At 44.2% G+C, this 22,023-nt stretch overlaps 1 protein-coding gene across 8 annotated transcripts in view; it reads left to right on the top strand.

Moving 5' to 3' along the window:
• The window catches only part of CREBBP (CREB binding lysine acetyltransferase), a 163,630-nt gene that overhangs the window by 119,157 nt on the left and 22,450 nt on the right, over positions 1 to 22,023 (top strand). For 5 of the 8 annotated variants that reach the window (XM_078344542.1, XM_035266791.3, XM_078344543.1 and 2 more), the window contains 5 exons: positions 8,439 to 8,557; positions 9,772 to 10,011; positions 10,435 to 10,523; positions 15,955 to 16,065; positions 18,639 to 18,695. In XM_078344542.1, the coding sequence (XP_078200668.1) occupies positions 8,439 to 8,557; positions 9,772 to 10,011; positions 10,435 to 10,523; positions 15,955 to 16,065; positions 18,639 to 18,695 (616 nt within the window). The remainder of the gene's footprint in view (positions 1 to 8,438; positions 8,558 to 9,771; positions 10,012 to 10,434; positions 10,524 to 15,954; positions 16,066 to 18,638; positions 18,696 to 22,023) is intronic. The other 3 variants (XM_035266789.3, XM_035266793.3, XM_035266790.3) reach the window with 1 other exon arrangement.

The raw sequence follows: 22,023 nt of genomic DNA, 5'->3' as shown, positions 1-22,023 counted from the left end.
TGGTAGGAGTGAGTGATGAGCTGTGGCTCCACGGGCACGCAGGCTGCAGTGCTGTCTTCTGAGATGGTGCCTCCAGGGGCTGGGGTTGAAATGCGTCTGGGTCCTTGAGCAGGCTATACTCATAAAAGTATAAAGAACCAGTCATGTATGTGAGTAGGAGAATAACCAAAGCAGCCATGTTTTGCGGAAAATGATCATTATGACAGCATAGGCCTGAGCTGGAGGCAGCAGGTTTCTGCCAATACAGTGAGGAAGCTGAGCATCCAGAGTCCGGGGCAGCAGAGTGAGGAGCAGGGTGGCGCCTGGGGACCCAGTGCAGAGGACACAGGGAAGGGGTGGGTTAGGCAGCTTTAAGGGTCTGAGATCTATGGGCTGCGCCCACCTCACATTGGAAGTTGGATGGAATCCATTTGACGTGTCCAAAGTCAAGAGATATCAGGGTATCAGAAAACTGTCAAGTGAATCTTAGAAATGGGAGATGGGACTCAGAAAGTCCAAGGCTGCAGATGACACTTCTGGGAAAGATTGCAACAAAATTTTAGAAACTGAAACCATGTTGCAGTGACCCTGGAGAGTGTGAAGTATAGTGAATCTCAGGCCTCTTTATACTCTTAGAAGTTAGGGGTCCTGGAGAGTAGTTGTTTGTGTGGATTATCTATCATTGCTTACTGTATTGGAAATTAAAATTGAGAAATTTGAGCACAATGGCTCCCAGCACTTTGGGAGACCGAGACGGAAGGTTCACTTGATGCCAGGAGTTCAAAACCTGCCCGAGCAATATAGTGAGCCTCCATCTCTACAAAACTAAAATAAATTAGCTGAGTGTGGTGGTGCAGACCTGTAATTCCAGCTACTTGAGAAGCTGAAGCAGCAGGATTGCCCTGAGCCTAGGAGTTTGAGGCTTCAGTGAGCGCAGATCACATCACTGCACTCTAGCCCAGGAGACAAGGCGAAATTATTGTCTCACACAAAAAAAGAAACAGAGAAAATTTTTTAAACATTTAGTTCACTTAAAGTAGTCTGTTACATGGCACCCATAGAAAACATTTATATGAAAAATAATTTTTCCAAAGCAAAAATAAGTAAGAGTAGTGATATTATTAAGGGTATCTGCCTGTGCATTCTCAGTGTTGTGATTGGTTGTTTTGGTTGGAGTCTATGAAGAAAACCCTGTAGTTGGTAAAGGGGGAACTATGTTCATCGCCCTTTCAGCCGATTGTGGATGTTCTTTGATACTGTCCTGTCGTTGGTAAAGGGGGAACTATGTTCATAGACCTTTCAGCCGATTGTGGATGTTCTTTGATACTGTCCTGTCGTTGGTAAAGGGGGAAGTATGTTCATAGACCTTTCAGCCGATTGTGGACGTTCTTTCATACTGTCCTGTCGTTGGTAAAGGGGGAACTGTGTTCATCGCCCTTTCAGCCGATTGTGGACGTTCTTTCATACTGTCCTGTCGTTGGTAAAGGGGGAACTATGTTCATCGCCCTTTCAGCCGATTGTGGATGTTCTTTCATACTGTCCTGTCGTTGGTAAAGGGGGAAGTATGTTCATCGCCCTTTCAGCCGATTGTGGATGTTCTTTCATACTGTCCTGTAGTTGGTAAAGGGGGAAGTATGTTCATCGCCCTTTCAGCCGATTGTGGATGTTCTTTCATACTGTACCAAAATTCAACCAGTGAAAGTTTCTTTTTTGCAACATGGAATTGGAATCTATAGCACTGGATTTTTCATACTCTTATGACATTAGAATCCATTGATCCATCTTGTACTTGGAATGGATCTTTCATGTACACGCAATTTTTTTTTTTCAATTGACACTAAGTTCTGCAGATTTTCCAAATGTTGACATATTTCAATATACAGTGTCAAAAAAAATCACATTTGTTGATGCCCCCGTCAGTCTCTTCAAACAGGTCTTCTCAATTTTGTAAAGCAGGTCAGACAAGGTGGCTCACGCCTGTAACCTCAGCACTTTGGGAGGCTAAGGCGGGAGGATTGCTTGAGACCAGGAATTCAAAGTCTATGATAACACCACTGCACTCTAGCCTGGAGCTCAGGAGTTCAAGACCAGCCTCGGCAACTTGGCAAAACCCTCTCTATATAAAAAAAATTAGCTGGGCATGGTAGTGCCTGGCTTTAGCCGCAGCTACTCGAGAGATTGAGGTGGAGAATCACCGAAGCCTGGAGGTTGAAGCTGCAGTGAGCCGTGACCATGGCAGTGTACTCCAACCTGGGTGACAGAATGAGACCCTGTCTCAAAAAATATTAGTAATAATAAACTTTGAGAAGCTGCCACGCCCATGTACAAGTTTTCCAAAACTTTAGATTTTTTTAATGAAAGCCCAGCTTTTATCATTGGCAACAAATACTGTCACTTGTCCTTGAAGTAACTATCCCTTTTTGTTCATTTCTGAAAAAATATCTGCCATGTAACTGGAGTTTATGTCTCAGTCATTCTTGCAAGTTTTAATGTGTTCCATGTAGGTAAGCAGCTACTTCAGCTCTCACTTCTGACACTTGCACTAGTACTGCCTCCTAATAGGGCCACTGTGTGTATGCAGCACACATACACACAGAGTATTTCATCACACAGAATAAAAGACAGGTACCAAAGGCTGAGATTTAATACAAGGAATACTTTTTACCACCTCATGAAGAATATTTTTTCAGCCAGGTGTGGTGACTCACATCTGTAATCTCAGCAGTCTGGAAGGCCAAAGTGGGAGGATCAGTTGAGTCTAGGAGTTCAAGACAAGCCTGGGCAACATAGTAAGACCCTGTCTCTACAAAAAATAAAAAAATTAGCCAAGTGTGGTGGTACGTGCCTTTAGTCCTGGCTGCTCAGGACTACAGGCAGATCCTGAGGCAGCAGGATCACACAAGCCCAGGGTTCCAAGGCTGCAGCAAGCTGTGATGGCACTGTTGGACTCCAGCCTGGACAACAGAGCAAGACCCTATATCAAAAATAAATACTTTAAGAAACAAGTGGGCATAGTGACTCCTACCTGTAATCCCAGCACTTTGGGAGGCCAAGACTAGAGGATCACTTATGTCCAGGAGTTCAAGACCAGCCAGGGCAATGTAGTGAGACCTTGTCTCTGCAAAAGAATTTAAACATTAGTCAGATGTGGTCGTGTACTTGTGGTCCCACTGGCTCAGGAGGCTGATGGGGGAGGATTGCTTGAGCCCAGGAGGTCAAGGCTGCAGTGAACCATGATTGTGCTAGTGCATTCTAGCCTGGTTGCCAGCGTGAGACCCTGTCTCACAGATAATATTTTTTCTCTGCTAGGAGCCGTAGCTCATACCTGTAATCCCAGGACTTTGGGAGGCTGAGACAGGAGGATTACTTGAGGCCTGGGTTTCAAGCCACCCTGGGCAACATAGCAAGAACCCATCTCTACCAAACAAAATAAATTTTTTAACATATTGTCTTAAGCATGGCTGGTATTTTTTTTTCTTGTGACTGTACAGCAGCAGCAATGTGTGATAACAGTAGAGTTTGGTGATACTGGCTTTCTTTTGCTTTTTGCTTTTGCTTTTTTTGTTTTTCTAAGATGTTGGCGATTTTAGTCACCCTTGCTTTTCTCTCATCTGTGCAGATGTCCAACATAGTGCAAAAGGCAGAAGATGATTTAGTGTTATAAAAATCATTTCAGGCCAAGTGTGGTGGCTTACACCTGTAATCCCAGCACTTAGGGGGACCGAGGCGAATGGATCACCTGAGGTCAGGAATTCACAACCAGCCTGGCCAACATGGCAAAACTCTGTCTCTATTAAAAATACAAACATTAGCCAGGCATGGTAGCACATGCCTGTAATCCCAGCTATCCGGGAGGCTGAGGCTGGAGAATTGCTTGAACCTGGGAGGTGGAGGTTGCAGTGAGCTGAGATTGCACCTTTGCACTCCAGCCTGCGTTGCACCATTGCACTCCAACCTGGACAACAAGAGAGAGACCCCATCTCAAAACAAACAAAAATTATTTCAAGCTGGGCATTGGGCCTCACACCTATAATTCCAGCACTTCTGGAGGCTTAGGTGGGAGGGATCACTTGAGGCCCAGACTTTAAGACCAGCCTGGGCGGCCGGGCGCGGTGGCTCACGCCTGTAATCCCAGCACTTTCCGAGGCTGAGGCGGGTGGATCACGAGGTCAAGAGATTGAGACCATTCTGGTCAACATGGTGAAACCCCGTCTCTACTAAAAATACAAAAAATTAGCTGGGCACGGTGGCGCGTGCCTGTAGTCCCAGCTACTCAGGAGGCTGAGGCAGGAGAATTGCCTGAACCCAGGAGGTGGAGGTTGCGGTGAGCCGAGATCACGCCATTGCACTCCAGCCTGGGTAACAAGAGCGAAACTCCGTCTCAAAAAAAAAAAAAAAAAAAAAAAAAAAAAAAAAAGACCAGCCTGGGCAACACGGTGAGACCCCGTCTCTATAGAAAAAATAAAATACTTAGCTGGGTACGGTGGTGGCACACCCATAGCCCTCGCTATTCATGAGGCTGAGTTAGGAGGGTTGCTTGAGCCTAGGAGGTCAAATTTGCAGTGAGCTGTGATTACACTACTGTACTCCAGAAGACCTCGTCTCAAAAAAAAAAACAAAAAACAAACATGGTTTCAGTTTAGGTGAAATAATTTTCATTTCACAGCACATAGAAGGGCCTAGGGCAGTGCTACAAGTTGAGCACCTAAAATGTGACCAGGGTGACTGACAAACTGTGTTTTTTATCTTTGGTGGTAGTATTCATTTGGTGAAATTTCAGTAGCCACTGGGGGCTGGGGACTGCAATATGAGACAGCACGGGAGCCTCCAAGGGCTTGAGAGCCGCGTTTTGGGAGCTGCTGGTGTGCTGCAGCAGTCCTGCCACGTTGAGCAGGTCCTTAGGCCAGAGGAAGGGAGAAGTGAGGTTCACATACACTCCTGACCACCTCTGCGTATGTGGGTTCTTCTTACAGAAAGGTGCTGGTGAAGAGAAGAGTTTGAAAATACTCTCCTCAGCAGAGATTTTAAACAGTTTAGGGTTTTTTTTGTTGTTTGTTTGTTTTTTGAGACGAAGTCTGGCTCTTTCGCCCAGCCTAGAGTGTGATGGCGCGATCTCCTGAGGCCTCTGTTACCATTCCTTAGCGCTGTCACTGTGGCGCGGAGGCAGCTACAGATCCTGTATAAATGAATGAGCACAGCTGTGTGTCAATAAAGCTGTATTTTTAGAGACACTGGAATTTTGTGTGATTTTCACATGTCATGAAATAGTAGTATTTTCTTTTTTCCCCCAGGCATTAAAGAATGTAAAATGCATTCTTAGCTCTTGGGCCATACAGAAAAGCAAGCAGCTACATTTGGCCTGTTGGTCATAATTTGCCAGCCCCTCCTTTAGAGGAATGAAAAGGTTGTTACATAATTCTTTTCTTGTAAAGTTATTCAAAGACTACCAAATGCTACTTCATCTCTGCATAAAATAGAAGAAAGGAGTTAGTGGGAAGCAAGGATGTGTATGTGTTTCTGACACTTCTGAAGGGCACATCTGCAGCCTAGACCAGGCCTTTGCGCCTTCAAGTGCTAGGGACCTTGTGCTTGGGGAGTGCTGCATTGGGGTTTTTACCTGCTTGTCCAGACCTCAATCCAGTGTCTGAAGCAGCCAGGTACCCTGGAGGGGAGGTGGTGTCTACAGAAGTTGGTCAAGAGACCAGATCTTGGCCTCTGATGGGAATGAGCTCTGGGGCATGTTCTTTGTGCACCTGTTTTCGTCTTTAAAGTGAGCGTGTTAAATATGTGTGTTTCTCCTTCAACTTTAAACTTTTACTTTCCCAGTTAGGAATCACGTGGTGCTTTCCAGAATTTGTAAGTTAGACCATCCCCACCCCACACAAAGTTGATGACAGGCTTATGTACCCAATGTTTGCCACTTCCCAACTAGAACTTTAAATGTTTACTGTATTTTATTCTGATGTTATTTGTTTGTTTGTGACGGAGTCTCACTCTATCACCCAGGCTGGAGTGCAGTGGTGCGATCTTGGCTCACTGCAACCTCCACCTCCCTGGTTCAAGCAGTTCTCCTGCCTCTGTCTCCCAAGTAACTGGGATTACAGGTGCGTGCCACCATGCCCCAAGATCACTTGAGCCCAGGAGTTTGCGGCTGCAGTGGCTACTGTGGGGCCCACCACATTGCAATCCAGTCTGGGCCAAGGAGCAAGACTCCGTCTCTAAAAATATAAAATGAGCTGGGCATGATGGCCAGGCATGGTGGCTTAAGCCCATAATCCCAACACTTTGGGAAGCCGAGGCAGGTGGATCACTTGAGGCCAGGAGTTCAAGACCAGCCTGGCCAATGTGGTGAAAACCCATCTCTACTAAAAGAACAAAGATGAGCTGGGCATGGTGGTGCGCACCTGTAATTCCAGCTACTTGGGAGGCTGAGGCAGGAGAATCACTTGAACCCGGGAGACAGAGGTTGCAGTGAACTGAGATCTTATACCACTGTAGTCCAGTGTGGGTGGCAGTGAGACTCTGCCTTTAAAAAAAAAAAAAAAATGCTAGGCATGATCGCTCAATGCCCATAATGTCAGCACTTTGGAAGCTGAGGCAGGGCAAACACTTGAGCTCAGGAGTTCAAGACCAGCCTGGACAACATAGTGAGACCTCATTTCCACAGAAAATTTAAAAATTAGTCATGTGGCCAGGAGAATGGCTCACACCTGTAATCCCAGCACTTTGGGAGACCAAGGCAATTGGATCACCTGAGGTCAGGAGTTCAAGACCGTCATGACCAACAAGGTAAAACCCCGTCTCTACTAAAAATATGAAAATTAGCTGGGTATGGGAGCAGGCTTCTGTAATCCCAGCTACTTGGGAGGCTGAGACAGGAGAATTGCTTGAACCTGGGAGGCAGACGTTGCAGTGAACTGAGATCACACCACTGCGCTCCAGCCTGCACAATGGAGCAAAACTCCATCTCAGAGAAAAAAAAAAAAGAATTAGGCATAGTAGCACTCACCTGTAGTCCCAGTTACTCCCAAGGCTGAGGCAGGAGGATGGCTTGAGCCTAGGAGGTAGAGCTTCAGTGAGCCAAGAATATGCCAGTGTCCCCCAGCCTGGGCAGCAGAGTGGGACCTTGTCTCAATAATTAAATTAAATTTGAAAGAACACAAAAAATTATGTATCACTTACAAGCTATGGCATTAGAATGCCTGAGACATCTTTGCCTCCAGTTGTTTCTCTGTGAGAGTGAACATGAGCCAAGTGGCCAGACTGCTGACTGGACAGCCTCCCACACCAAACAGCTTCCCTAGCACCTGTTCCGATACTCATTTAGGGTTTGTATGAATGTACAGTCTTGAATGTATTTCGCAGCCAGTATTTATGTTTGTATTAGTGACAACAGAAAGTGTAGTAGGCAGTAAGATGGCTGAGGGGTTGGAGAAATTGGCATTAGTAAATGTGAGAGTGAGCAATACGGAACTTTTTTTGAGATGGAGTCGTGCTCCATCGCTCAGACTGGAGTGCGGTGGTGTGATCTCAGCCTGCTGCAACCTCTGCCTCCCAGGTTCAAGCAATTCTTCTGCCTCAGCCTCCCAAGTAGCTGGGACTACAGGTGCGTGCCACTACGCCCAGCTAACATTTTTGTATTTTTAGTAGAAATGGGGTTTCACTGTGTTACCCAGGATGGTCTCGATCTCTTGACCTCATGATCCACCTGCCTCGGCCTCCCAAAGTGCTGGGATTACAGGTACGACCACCCTGTCCAACAAAACAAAACTTTTTTATAAAAATGCTTTCTTTTGTAGCACTATTACTGTTTACATTTATGAGATTTAGAACCATTTGTCGCCAGCAGCCTGAATTTAATTTAGCCAAGGATAAAAAGTACTTTTCCTCTTAGGCTCTTTTAAGGTCCCTTCCTTCCAAATTCAAGTGATTCTCTTGCCTCAGCCTCCTGAGTAGCTAGGATTATAGGCGCCCACCACTCCTGGCTAATTTTGTATTTTTAGTAGGGACGAGGTTTTACCGGGTTGGTCAGACTGGTCTTGAACTCTTCACCTCAGGTGATGCACCCGACTCAGCCTCCCAAAGTAGTGGGATTACAAGTGTGAGCCATTGCGCCCGGCCTGAAATGGCTTTATTTACCACACAGGTTTATGAATGAGACAGATTTGGGAGTGAGCTTGATTTTCTTTTTCAATACGTTTTTAATGTTGGAAACCTTTCGTGGAAGAAGCAGACTTTTCAATGGTATTTTCTCTCATAACCTGAATGCAGTTCTGACACTAGTGCATTTTCAGAAGCTTTAGTCCCAGGATACTTACAGTGATGGACGAGAGCCCCTCAATTGCTTTAAGAACGTCGTGGCTGGGATGTCACAGCGGCCAGGCTCCTGTTTTTAATGAGAGGTAGGAGGGATCTGAGCACCCTTTACTGAGAGTCTTTGCTTGATGTTTTCTCTGCAGTCTTTAAACCAGAGGAGTTACGTCAGGCACTCATGCCGACCCTAGAAGCACTGTATCGACAGGACCCAGAGTCTTTACCTTTCCGGCAGCCTGTAGATCCCCAGCTCCTTGGAATTCCAGTAAGTTAATTCATATAAATAGATTTGACTTTTGAGTGTCCGTTGTTTTATCTCCTGAAATGAGATAAAATAACCCCCTTGCTTTAAATATTTTTCTCCTAACATAAAAAAATTGCTGTCTGTGAATTTTTATCAATAAAAGTGTTTAGTTTGTTTGATTTCACCTATTCCTGAAGCCCTGGTCCTTGGAGGGGTGCACGAAGCAAGGGCAGCACATGCCCCTGAGACTTCACTTTATATTTGGGACCTTGTGTCACTTCTGTATGAATTTGTGAACATCAACTGTAAAAAAATAGGGCTCTCTCTCTTTGATATTCCTGGATAGCCTTGCAAAGGCCATGGGGACCGAACAGATTCTACATAGGAGTCATTACTAGTTTTTTGTTTATATTGGAATTTCATTTTGCTTGATAGCATCAAGAGTGATTGGCTGGGCGCGGTGGCTCACGCCTGTAATCCTAGCACTTTGGGAGGCCGAGGTGGGTGGATCACCTGAGGTCAGGAGTTCAAGACCAGCCTGGCCATCATGGTGAAGCCCCATCTTTAAAAAAAGAAAAGTTAATATCTAGAAATACACACTGTTTGATATACTTGTTCACTATTTTAATTCAGTGGATTAAAGATCTGTTTTTTAAATGGTTTATTTAAAGTATCTTCTGGCCATACACGGTGGCTCTTGCCTGTAATCCCAGCACTTTCGGAGGCCAAGGCAGGCAGATCACAAGGTCAGGAGATCAAGACCACCCTGACTAACATGGTGAAACCCCATCTCTACTAAAACAAAATTAGCCAGGTGTGGTGGCGCATGCCTATAGTCCCAGCTACTCAGAAAGCTAAGGCAGGAGAATCTTTTAAACCCAGGAGGCGGAGGTTGCAGTAAGCCAAGATCGCGCCATTGCACTCCAGCCTGGGCAACAGAGCAAGACTCTGTCTTTTAAAAAGAAAAAGAAAAAAAATGTGTCTTCTAACATTTTTTTTTAATTTTTGCCTTTGAGGTATGTAATGTGATTATACTTGAAAATATTAATTACACTTGTAGTGAGTAAAATCAGGTGCATCCGAGATTGTTTTCTTTTTAATTCCCATTTCTTACTGTTAGGAACGGAATTTATTGTGGTACTTGCTATTGCTGTTATTTTAAGACAATGCTGCCAAGCAAGACTGGGATTTAGATATCGGGGAATTCCCTAGACTGAGACCATTTTGTTTTTTAGGATTATTTTGACATTGTAAAGAATCCCATGGACCTCTCGACCATCAAGCGGAAGCTGGACACAGGGCAATACCAAGAGCCCTGGCAGTATGTGGACGACGTCTGGCTCATGTTCAACAATGCCTGGCTCTATAATCGCAAGACATCCCGAGTCTATAAGTTCTGCAGTAAGCTTGCAGAGGTCTTTGAGCAGGAAATTGACCCTGTCATGCAGTCCCTTGGATATTGCTGTGGACGCAAGGTACAGCTTTAAGTTTTTCCGGAAAGTGAATTTTCCTGGTTAATCCAGCCAGAAGGGTGTTACACTAATATGAGATCACACCTGTGTACTGGGAGTGCATATGTGCAAACTGGTGTTTCGTTAATGCCTGAAGTGATGTGATGGGTGATCAGAGCAGGGTGTACAGGCGTGTACTGAGGGAGACTGTGGGGAAGCATTGCTAGCTGCCCCTCCGCCCATGGTATCTGTCTCTAATAAATGTCTCTTAATTAAAGCCAGTTCTATCACATGCTATCCCAAAATGTCTTTAAAGCTACTGAAATTGTTAGAAAACCATCTAATATACTAACAAATAATTTGCTAATGGTCTAGTAGACTAGAACATTATAGTACAGTAAACAGAATGTATTTTTATATAAAAGTATTTCTCCTCTATTTTTGCAGTATGAGTTTTCCCCACAGACTTTGTGCTGCTATGGGAAGCAGCTGTGTACCATTCCTCGAGATGCCGCCTACTACAGCTATCAGAATAGGTAAGCACTGAGCAGCATCCTGCCTTATGTCTTAGGGCAAGGCACGTCCATCTGGTTATAGTCTGTGTACGTTACTTAAAGTGTCCCAATTTCAGGCTGGGTGTGGTGACTTACACCTGTAATCCCAGCACTTTGGGAGGCTGAGGTTGGAGGATCGCTTGAGCCAAGAGTTTAACACCAGCCTTGACAACAGAGCGAGACTTCATCTCTATCAGAAAAAAGAAAAGTGGCTCGGTTTCAGTGTCTGTTATTCACTCAGATAGGCCCATGGCCTCCTACTTATAAAGCGTACTTTTATAGTGTAAAAACTAACCTCAGCGCCAAGTCTTGCCGTACTACTTGGATTAGGTGCATTATTTCCTTGAACCATGCCCTTTCTAAAACCCAGCCCTGGAAACAGACGTCTGAAGTTGAGAGTAACTGTGATAAAGCTTGCCATGCTTTTTTCAAGAAGTTCATAGAGTAGAAAATGTGTATTTTACGCTTCTGCCTGCAAATGTTTGGCTGAGTAATTTGGCCTGGTCAGTCTAATGGAAAGATTTGCAGGAGTGCTACTTCCTTTAAGGTGGAGGAAAGGGGTCCATGATCTTTATTTTTAAATTTTACATTAGCATCACTATACCAAATGAGATCTGGCAATTTAATTGAGTTCAAGAATCACCCCCCTGTTACAAGATGGCCATTTCAGGGTTTTGTGAGTGGTGACTCTGCTTGAGAAGTATTTTTTTTGATAATCTAAAATCCATTCTTTTGGATTATGAAGATGACTAAATAACAGTTTTCTAGTCTTAAAATAGAGAGTGAAAACAGTATTTTTTGTTGTGGCTTCCCACACACATACAGCTTGCGTAGTTTTGGAGTTGTTTGAGAAGTCAGCTTATCTGTACCGCAGCCTTTAAGTGTCCACGTGCAGCTGCGTTGTGAGTGCAACATGCCTTGAGCCACAGGTCAGGAGTCTTGCTCAAACTGTGGCATTGCCTCCATTTTATGAGCTGGCAACTGGATTCTCTGTGGCCAAGGTAGAGCTTTTTGCCTTTTCTTTGTCTTTAGGTTCAAGTATTAAGTGTCAATGCTGGGGTGTGGCGTTTTTGATCATTTTACTCCTGTTTGGTCATAGTAACCACTTATGTCCTATACTTCAGAGAAGACAGGAGGCTTTTTGTTATTTATTCACAGGCCTGAAAAACTTGGAATTTTGTGGTTATGTGTTTTCATTCTTCAGTTTTTTTTTTTTTTTTTTAAGTCCATTTTCAAGATTATAACTCCCATCCAAATCCTGTTTTTTTAAAAAATGCTTTGGGCACAAAATTGTCTTAAAGGTTTGTGAGCCTTTTCTATTAGGAATAAGCCTGGCCTGCTTATTCCTCATACCGTTTAATGTAATGAAAGGCCAGTGCACGGGGGAAGGACAGACCCTATACCGCTTCCCTGCTGGAAGTGCAGCCTATGCAGTTGTTAAGCTGAAATAGTCTAACATTTGGAGTGTGATTTCCCTCTTGACTTCCCCTTTATCAACAGAAACATTTTATGATCAAGTTTGAAATGGTACCATAGCTCCTTCCCAGAGTCCCTTGCTGCTTCTCTGGAGTTTCCGGCCCCTCCTTTTAGACTTTAGCCCCATGATCTTCACGCCCCATGATGTGGTAATGGATCAAGGTTGGCCTTGTCCGTGATACAGACAATAGCATCTTCCTTGGCAGCCTCATTTTGTCAAGTGCCCAACGATGGAATAATGAATAGGAATGCACTTTAAAAAACATTCGCACCAAGCAAAGTAGAGTTAATGGTATTTTCAGAGAAAAGGTTAATGTTAACTATACCCAGAAAAATGCCAGCCCTGCTACTGCATTGCCCAACGCAGTTTTGGCCTAGAAGGAAGGTAGATTGTTTACCACTGTCTCTAAAATGTATGGGGTCTATTCCTGTGTCTTTTAGGGCACTGCTTTTGCTGATTTGCACAGATTTTGGTCCTACATGTTGAGAACAATTAAAATTAAATGGAATTGGGAGGATCAGAGAGTCATTAATGGCATACCAACACAGGACCATCTTGAAAGTTCTGAAACCTTTAATTTTATTTCTGTATAGAACTGCATTTTTACTGAACAAAATGTATTTTTAACAGTGGAAATGCAAATAAAGGAGTTCCATTTTATTAGTGATAATTAGTGAAGCGTAGGCATAGTGTTCCTCAGCTGACCCGAGGCATGCTCTAGACGACTGTATCTGAGTAGGTTAGCATGTTATAATCCTAAGAAAGCAGTGGCCTGATTCTGTAACAAATATTTTAAGTGCTTATGTTTTCATTTTGAACTTTGACTATTAATGAACACCGTAGTGTTCTTATAAACAGTTGTCTTGGCACTTGTAGTCCTACGCTGGGCACTTAGAACAATAGAAGATCCTATAGACCATTTAAACAGGTGAAACCCTAATACATAAACTAGCGTATGGTTACATTTTCACTTGTTTTCACACTTTGCAATTTGAAAGTAACTCGTGTTGGGAAAACTGTTCTTTAGCTTTCCCAGTTAGTGTCTGTAGATAATATAAATTTTATCTATAGATATCCCAGTTATTCATATGTACTTGTACAGTGCTTTAAAACAATCTGCATTTGAAAAGTTACTCCGTATATTAAATTACCCTTACAGATAAACTCTGCAGTTACGTTGTACTAACTAACTTTAGCAACCCTGAAATGCAACATCAGTGGGTCACGGGAAGTATTTCCTTTGCAACTCCATCTTCATCAAACTGCTTGCTTCACACCAGGCAAAATGTCATCTAGGTGCCTAAGTTGGAAAGGGAATTTCTGAGCCTTTATGTATTTCCAGGGAGAATAAAGTATGGACCAGGTAAGAAGGTAGGGGCGGTCTAGCAACAACATCTGTCACCCATTGATTGCCAGGATTGCTTTATCTGATTTGCTAGTTGGAGGTGACGGCTCCTTGCTCTGTGTGCCGTCTTCGTCTCTCAGAATAGTAATAAAGTGAAGCCACGGGCCCCTCTTCCTCCCTTCCTTAAACATGAACAGGCCAAATTGTCCATTTTTCCAGCAGTTTTGGGACACACGAGGAGTCTATTAACACACTTTGGCTCCCAGTTCTAGGGAGTTGATCGCACAGGGAGAGCCTCCGTTTCCCAACCCTCCAAGGGCTGCCATTCTGCCACCAATGCCTCCTTCTGTGTCAGTTTCCTCAAATGAGAAAAGATGGGTTCATGGTTCTTGTTTCCTGGATGTTTCTGGGCTTGCTGTCCTTGAATAAAAGCGAAGAGTTTGTCTAGGAATTGAAAACTTTTTAGACTCACCTGTGATTATGGTGGGAATTTCATTTCAGAACGTGTTTCACAGTTCCTTCTAGCTGGCCATAGTGCTGCATGTTTGACTGTATCCTGGATGGATCACTCAATTCAGAGTTTTACTTAAAAGGGGATTGGGGATTGAGGGAATGTCTTTTTTACATATTGTTTTGGTTGCCACTGAATTGGTAATAGTTTCTATACTTTAATTCCTTCTTGCCAGTGATGACCATGCCCTCCTGCACATGGAAGTTCTTTTCCATAGAGGATTTTAGGGTATTTACAAAATAGTGAGTGGCCAGAATATTGCTACAGTTCTTTCAGGAAAAAAAAAAATACATATATGTGTGTGTGTGTGTGTGTGTGTGTGTGTGTGTGTGTGTGTGTGTATGGGGGGGGAGGAGAGAGAGAGAGACGGAAGGAGAGAGAAACATGTCTGTTCCCTGTCAGAGTTTTAAATTTGACATCATTTATTAAATTAGTCCCAAATAAATTAGTCCTAGCAAGAAACCTTCATTAATCCAGTCCTTACCCACAGTGAATCTGTCATGTTCCTCACCAACCAGATGCAAAAAAATTGGCTCATCTTGAGATATTATGCATGCTCTGAAGTTGTATGCTTTAAGGTTTGCTGTTTCTGTGTGGTTAGTGAAATATAACAGACAAAATGCTCAGTGTGTGGAATTAAGATTAGATTTGGGACTTGTGGGGGACCTGTCCTAATGGTAATAAACCGGTCATGCGGTGGCCCACACCTGTCTTCTGTAGCCGAGTGAGTGCGTGAGCAAGTGAGACTGCAGCCGCTGCGTCCCATTCTGCACTTGGTGGTTCAGCCTGGCGCTCGAGTCCTGTCACACCGTTTTTAATACTAATCCTTTCTGGCATCTCATAGACATAGTTTTGAGCACTAAACCGCATTCGTGCTGCCGTCGCTACCTGACACTCCTTCTTCTCGCTTGTATGGTCCACCTCCACCCGCTTGTTTATTTTACAGTATTCTTGTGTACTCATCTCGTTTTATGCAGCATCAGCCTGTATTTCTGTTGATTTCTCATTTATGTCCTTTCCAAACATTTAGTAGTTTTTATTTTAATTGTTTGTATTTGATAGCTTGAGCCCCGGCTCTGTATTGTCTTACAAGAAATCGGGGTGATGGATAATTTCTCAAATGCAGATTGTTCTTTAAAGATTAAATTCACTTAACTTGGATGGCCCCCAAGTCAGAACAGTCATTTGCTAAGTCTTTCAGATTGATGAATGATTAATCCCAGTACCAAAATATCAAATCAAAGCTTAGAATTGAATTTTCAAAGATTGTTCATGGATTTACATATATTGTATTTCTTATACAATATATCACATTTCTTACTGTATATATTCATATTGATAAATGGGTGGAAAGTCTTTGACCCTTGACTGCATTTATGTTAAATGTTTGTCTAGAATATGGATTTGGTTTCATTTGTATTGTAATACAATTAACTGAATGATTAACATGAAAAAAAAAAGAACAGGAAAAATTAAAACAGTTCTGGGTGCTCAGCATTTTCATACATTTAAAGATTTGGCTTAATACCGGAAATGAAATCTGTGAATTGCTGTCAAGCATAAATTTTCCATTTTGAAAAATAAAGCTATTTCAGTTTAAATTGCTTTTTTAAGGCCTTTTGTCAGACTGTTTTGTTCAAGTAAATTTTTCCATCTCAAACCCTAGAGTTATATTTGACTTTCTCTGAGTAAGAACAAAATTCAGATTCCTAAATTTGGGCTCCACGCAATTCTAGTGTTAACAACTCCTTGAAAACATTTGCCTCTTGGAGCCGGACCGAGCCTGTCGTTGTTAGTGATGATGGCCTGTGACGTGTGCAGTGAGACCGAATGCTAATCAATGCTTTGCCTTGGCTTTCTGCTCTGTGTTGTCTCGGTGTCTGCGTCTTACCTCTGTGTCTGTGCTATTTGTTCCCTTCCCTGTTCTCTAATCCTGCCCTTCCCCACCTGCCCCCTGTTCCTTTCATTGTCCTCACTGACCCATCAATCAACCAACAACGCCCCCCCTTCGTCGTGGTGCTCTGCCCTGCTCTGATTGGTGGCTTCGTTGCTTGGGTGGCTGTGTGTTATGATGGACCAGTTCACCCAAGTATGGCCTTCTTGCTGACAGGTATCATTTCTGTGAGAAGTGTTTCACAGAGATCCAGGGCGAGAATGTGACCCTGGGTGACGACCCTTCACAACCCCAAACGTAAGTACCATCCTGTCATTTTTTCAGGGGCAGAGGAGGGTGGCCTTAAGTTGTTTTTCCCTCTTATCATTACTATAAGGGAAGTACCACTGTCATTTTGACTTTTATGCAGTGTTTTTTGGGTTTTCGTTTTTGAGACAGGGTCTCATTCAGTCACCTGGGTGGTTTGCAGTGGAGTGACTCTATCTCTACTCACTGCAGCCTTGACCTTCTGGGTTCAAGCGATCCTCCTGCCTCAGCATCTCAAGTAGCTGAGGCTACAGGTGCACCACACCCAACTGATTTTTTGTATTTCTTGTAGAGACGAGGTCTCGCCATGTTGCCCAGGCTAGTATAAACTTACACGTTTATACTGAAAAATGTGTTTTGGCTGAACCATAATGCCACCTCTGCCTTCTTTATCATTCAGGGCAGTAGTACTGTAGCCTACCACTGTAGATCGCTGGCCTCTCTTGACCTTGGTCTTTTCTTGTAAAATAATTGTTTTCTCCAGCCAGGCGTGGTGGCTTACACCTGTAATCCCAGCACTTTGGGAGGCTGAAGTGGGTGGATCGCCTGAGGTCAGGAGTTCAAGACCAGCCAACATGGTGAAACTCAGTCTCTACTTAATAAAAATAAAAAATTTAAAAATTTAACCAGTCGTGGTGGCGGGTACCTGTAGTCCCAGCTACTCAGGAGGCTGAGGCAGCAGAAAACCTTGAACCCGGAAGGCAGAGGTTGCAGTGAGCCATGATCGCAACACTGCACTCCATCCTGGGCGACAGAGCAAGACTCCTCAAAAAAAAACTACATAAAGTAATTGCTTTTTTGTAGTGGTTGTCAACTACCATTTTGGGGAATTACGAATTTTCTTTTATTTTGAAACGTGGTCTCACTGAGTTTCCCAGGCTAGTCTTGAACTCTTGGCCTCAAGCAGTCCTCCTGCCTTTGCCTTCCAAAGTACAGGGGCCACCTTGCCCGACCCTGTAAATTTTCAGTTATACCTACTCCCATTCACAGAACTGGCAGTAGCAAAAAATTAGTTTGATATACATCCCCACTCTTTACATTTAGTTTATCTCCACTTAAACCTCCATGCTTTCGGTTGCTGCGCTCTAATGCAGATTAATTGATTCCAGTGTTCTCCAACCCCAGTTTTTGGCCAAAAGTATAAATGTGTCTCCTTCCCTCACTAGTGCTTTACCTATTGTTCATCAGCTCCAAAGTGGACAGGTGTAACTTTGTTAGTTCATTCCTGCACAGGGTTAAACTTTTCCTTCCAGTGTTTACTATCTGGCAGAGTTACCTTGGAACCATAGAATGGCCAGAGTGGGCTGGGCACAGTGGCTAACGCCTATAATCCCAGCACTTTGAGAGGCCGAGGTGGGTGGATCACAAGGTCAAGAAATCAAGATTATCCTAACCAACATGATGAAACCCCATCTCTAGGAAAAATAGAAAAATTAGCTGGGTGTGGTGGCATGCACCTGTAGTCCCAGCTACTTGGTAGGCTGAGGCAGGGGAATTGCTTAAACCCAGGAGTCAGAGGTTGCAGTGAGCCGAGATCGCACCACTGCACTCCAGCCTGGCAACAGAGCAAGACTCTTCCCCCTCCCCCACCCCCCCAAAAAAAAGAAAGAATGGCCAGTGTGTGGCAAGAAAATGCAAATGCACTAATTGTGTGATCAACTTATTTCTATGCTTGAAATACCTAAAAGCCTGCCAGCTACCCACTGCTTCTGCCCAGGTTTGCCAGTGCTATGTGGTTCCCTCTTGTTGCCAGACTGGATTCCTCAGTCTTCCATGATCCCTACCACCCTACCCACAGTGTGAGTTCCCCTAACAGAAAGGAAGACTTTGCCACAGAAGTGGTTTCCAGCAGTGTAGGCACTTAATGCTCCAATACCTTTTCTTTATTCAAGTGCAAAAAAAAAACCTAGCGCCTTGTAAGAGAAACCAGAGTGACTGAAATTCTACATTTTGAATTGATTTCCATTGTCATCCTATTCTCTTTAGTTGTGTGATTAATAACTGGATTGTCGCCTGAGCAACATAGTGAGACCTCCACCTGTATAAAAAATGAAAAAACTTAGCAGTGCATGGTGGTTAGTACCTGTAGCCCCAGCTACTCAAAACTGAGGTGGGAGGACCACTTGAACCCAGGAGTTTGAGTTCAGCCTGGGCAACATAGCGAGACCCCCATCTCCAAAAAGATCAAAAAATTAGTCTGTCGTGGTGGTGCGTGCCTATAGTCCCACCTACTCAGGAAGATCACTTGAGCCTAGGAGACTGGGATTGCAGTGAGCCATGATCACACCACTGCACTCCAGCCTGGGCAACAGAGCGAGACCCTGTCTCTAAAACAAAGGAAAGAAAAGAAATGGTAGTGGAATATGTGGGAAAGGAAATTGTAGTGTTCTGTGAAATTAAATTTTCTATTCATTCCATCATTACATGTACTTGAAATTTTAGCGGGCCATCATTTCTTTTTGTTTGTAAAACTAGTTACAAAATAACATTCAGAAGACCCTATAGTTTATACTCAACAGATAAATTTTAGTTAATAAAACATTTTTTTTTTTTTTTAAAACAAGGACAATTTCAAAGGATCAGTTTGAAAAGAAGAAAAATGATACCTTAGACCCTGAACCGTAAGTATATAACTGTTTCTTTTTTACCTGTTTTTTTATTTGAGATGGGGTTTCACCATGTTGGTCACGCCGGTCTTAAACTCCCGACCTCAGGTGATCCGCCTGCCTTGGCCTCCAAAGTGCTTGGATTACAGGCGTGAGCCACCACGCCCGGCCTTTTACTTTTAATTTTGCTTTGAAATCAGTAAAGTTACTCTTTATAGAGTGGGTTGTGGGTAAAAACATTGGAAATATGTTGCCTTAAGAGGAATTTCTGGTCTGAGTTTTTTTTTGTTTGTTTTTTTGTTTTTTGAGATGGAGTTTCGCTCGTTTCCCAGGCTGGAGTGCAATGGCACGATCTCTGCTCACTGCAACCTCCGCCTCCTGGGTTCAGGCAATTCTCCTGCCTCAGCCTCCTGAGTAGCTGGGATTACAGGCACGCGCCACCATGTCCAGCTAATTTTTTTTGTATTTTTAGTAGAGACGGGGTTTCACCATGTTGACCAGGATGATCTCGATCTCGACCTCGTGATCCACCTGCCTCGGCCTCCCAAAGTGCTGGGATTACAGGCTTGAGCCACCGCGCCCGGCCTTGAGTTTAATATCTTTTAAATATAGATTCTTTTTAAACGTAAACAAAGTATGTCTGCCTCTAACATGTTCTCTAGTTACTGGATTTTAACAGTGACAAGGTTAATGGGATGTTTTTGTTCTGTGTGAATTTGGTTATGGGTGTCTTTAAGAAGCCATTTTGTGTGAATCTTTAGCGACCAAAGGTAGGAATATTTGTTGAAATAGTACTAGTAGTATCGTTTAAAGGGAAATAACAGAACGAAAACCTCTTAGAAGCTGCTTTCTCAAATAATGGGAAGCTTGATGCATGTTAAGGCCTTTTTTCAGTGGTGAGTGAGAGTGCTGCATTTGCTTACCTTGCCTCATAACAGCCCCTTAAGAGACTTCAGAGTTTCTTCAGTGTGGTCGCCCCTTCCCAGGTTCCCAATGTAAGGTTCTGAGGGCACTCCAGTGCATGGTGATACTGGCTGCTTTTTGTCCCTGTGGTAAGCACAGGCTCCAGGAGTGTTGGCTGCTGGGGAGATGTGGGCTGTGACTCAGCCAAAGCCGAGAAACATCTTCTGCTTTCCCTCGCGTGACCCTCTCACTCCAGGGAGGCCAGCGGCTAAAGTGGTAGGCACAGATTTCTACCCAGGCCACCTCTGGAAACCTAGCTTGACTTTTGGCAGGTTACTTCATCTCTGCCAGCACCTGGTACACAGGACAATTATGTAAATCCTAGAGCTGTAGTCTTGGCAAGATGCCAGGGCAGAGCACCCATCCTGCTTGTGACCAGTGGATTTTTTTTCCTGATTTTCCACCTTTCTTTTCACATGTGTTTTTTTCTCTGTGACTTTATAGTTATTATGATTTATATCCACTTTTCAATTTCAAAATAGATTACATCGAAGTGGTAGGTGCCAGGCAGAGGGAATGCATGGATGAGTGAAGGGGTCTCCTTCCTGCTGGTCGTAGTCTAGAGAGACAGCTGGGTCATGGCACAGCCTGAGGCAGGAGACAGTGCAGGTGAGTCCCAGCCGGAAGGGACCCCACCTGGGCAGAGCAGCATCACTACAGTTGGGCCTGGTTTCTTTGGCAAGGTGACACTTGTGTCAGAGCTATAGAGCATTCTAGAGACAGGGGCATGAAAGAACGCAGGATACTCAATAAAAATACAAGGCCCCTAGAGTGGATGGTCAGTAGGCAGAGGAGGTTAACTTCCAGCTAATTTTTTGTTTCTATTTATTTATTTATTGAGACGTCTTGCTCTGTTGCCCAGGCTGAAGTGTAGTGGCAGGATCTTGGCTCACCACAACCTCCACCTCCAAAGTTCAAGTGATTCTTCTGCCTCAGCCTCCCTAGCTGGTACTACAGGCACATACCACCATGCCTGGGTAATTTTTGTACTTTTAGTAGAGATGGGGTTTCACTGTGTTGGCCAGGCTGGTCTCAAACTCCTGACTTTATGAGTCACCACGTCCGGCCAATTTTGTAATTTTTTGTAGAGGCAGGGTCTCCGTATTTTACCCGGGTTTGTCTCAAACTCCCAGCCTCAAGCAGTCCTTCCACCTCAGCCTCTCCAAGTGCTGGGATTATAGGTTTGACCCTCTGCACCTGGCCCCAGTACGGTTTGGTTGGGGGTGGGGAGCACTCCTTTTCCCTGACACTGCGGGGAAGAGCTGAGAGCAGGGAATCTTTGGAGACAGCACAGGAATTAAGGAAGTTCTTGGCACCAACCTTTGAAATTCTTATAGGGGATGAGCTCAGTGGCTGAGTTTTGAAAGACAGGGCTTGTGGGGGATACAGCACTGGAGGAAAGGAATGCAGATTCAAAGCACCTGCCACATGGAAGGGAGAGGGAGCCACATAGAGCAGGCCTGTCAGAGAGCGCCATAGGACCATGAACGGGTGCCGCCACCGTTTCACAGTTTTGTGTCTGTGTTTTTTCTCTGCACACTGGGCAGAGAACCCATGTGAGGGTAGACCCATGGCCGAGGGCTTGCATAGCATGTGCAGCAGACAGATTAAGGGGGCAAGGGCAGGGGCGTCCTGCAGAGGAGCCCTATCTCAGAGCTCAGGAGCAGAGAGAGAGTCACAATACTCGCCAGTCCCTTCAGCCTCCTTGGAGGTTTGCATTGTGATGGCGGCAAGGGAGGGAGTTAATAAAACCCAAGATCCTGACGTAAAGGCATCTTGGCATTCAAGATTCTCAGGTGAGGCAGTTCTCCGAGCCCTGGTGGGTCATGGTCGTGGGCTGCTGTAGAGCATTGTGGAGGATTTATGGGGAATGGGTGACCCATCCTCTCACTTCACCAGGGTTTACTTGAATAAACCCCTGTCAGTTTACCAGTGGGCCTGACACGTTCCACCATTTATAAGTGACTCATAACTGGTGTTTTGTGCCTCAGGCCTAGCATGGCTGCTTTGAACTGGCTGTGTTACCCTTTAGTATCCTAAATAATATTAGACTTAAGAGAATTATTTAGAACACTGAAAGTATTATGCTGTAAAGTTTCCCACCGGGCATGGTAGCTCATGCCTGTAATCCTAGCACTTTGGGAGGCCAAGGTGGGTGGATCACCTGAGGTCAGGAGTTCAAGACCAGCCTGGCCATCATGGAGAAACCCCATCTTTGAAGAAAAAAATAAAGTTTCCCTTCTGGTTGCAAAAGGAGATTGGGAGAAAAGAAGAATGAAGCACTTGTACAAAGAAGGGAAGAAAGTTTTTTCCTATAGAAGATATCATATGGATGCTTCGTAAAATATAGCCAAAGTTGCCAACATACGCATTAATGTCA

The sequence above is a fragment of the Callithrix jacchus genome, chromosome 12 (genome assembly GCF_049354715.1).
Source record: "Callithrix jacchus isolate 240 chromosome 12, calJac240_pri, whole genome shotgun sequence".
In the NCBI taxonomy this organism is placed as follows: domain Eukaryota; kingdom Metazoa; phylum Chordata; class Mammalia; order Primates; family Cebidae; genus Callithrix; species Callithrix jacchus.
The sequence above is the reverse complement of the archived record's forward strand: the minus strand, read 5'-3'. Positions and strand labels throughout refer to the sequence as shown.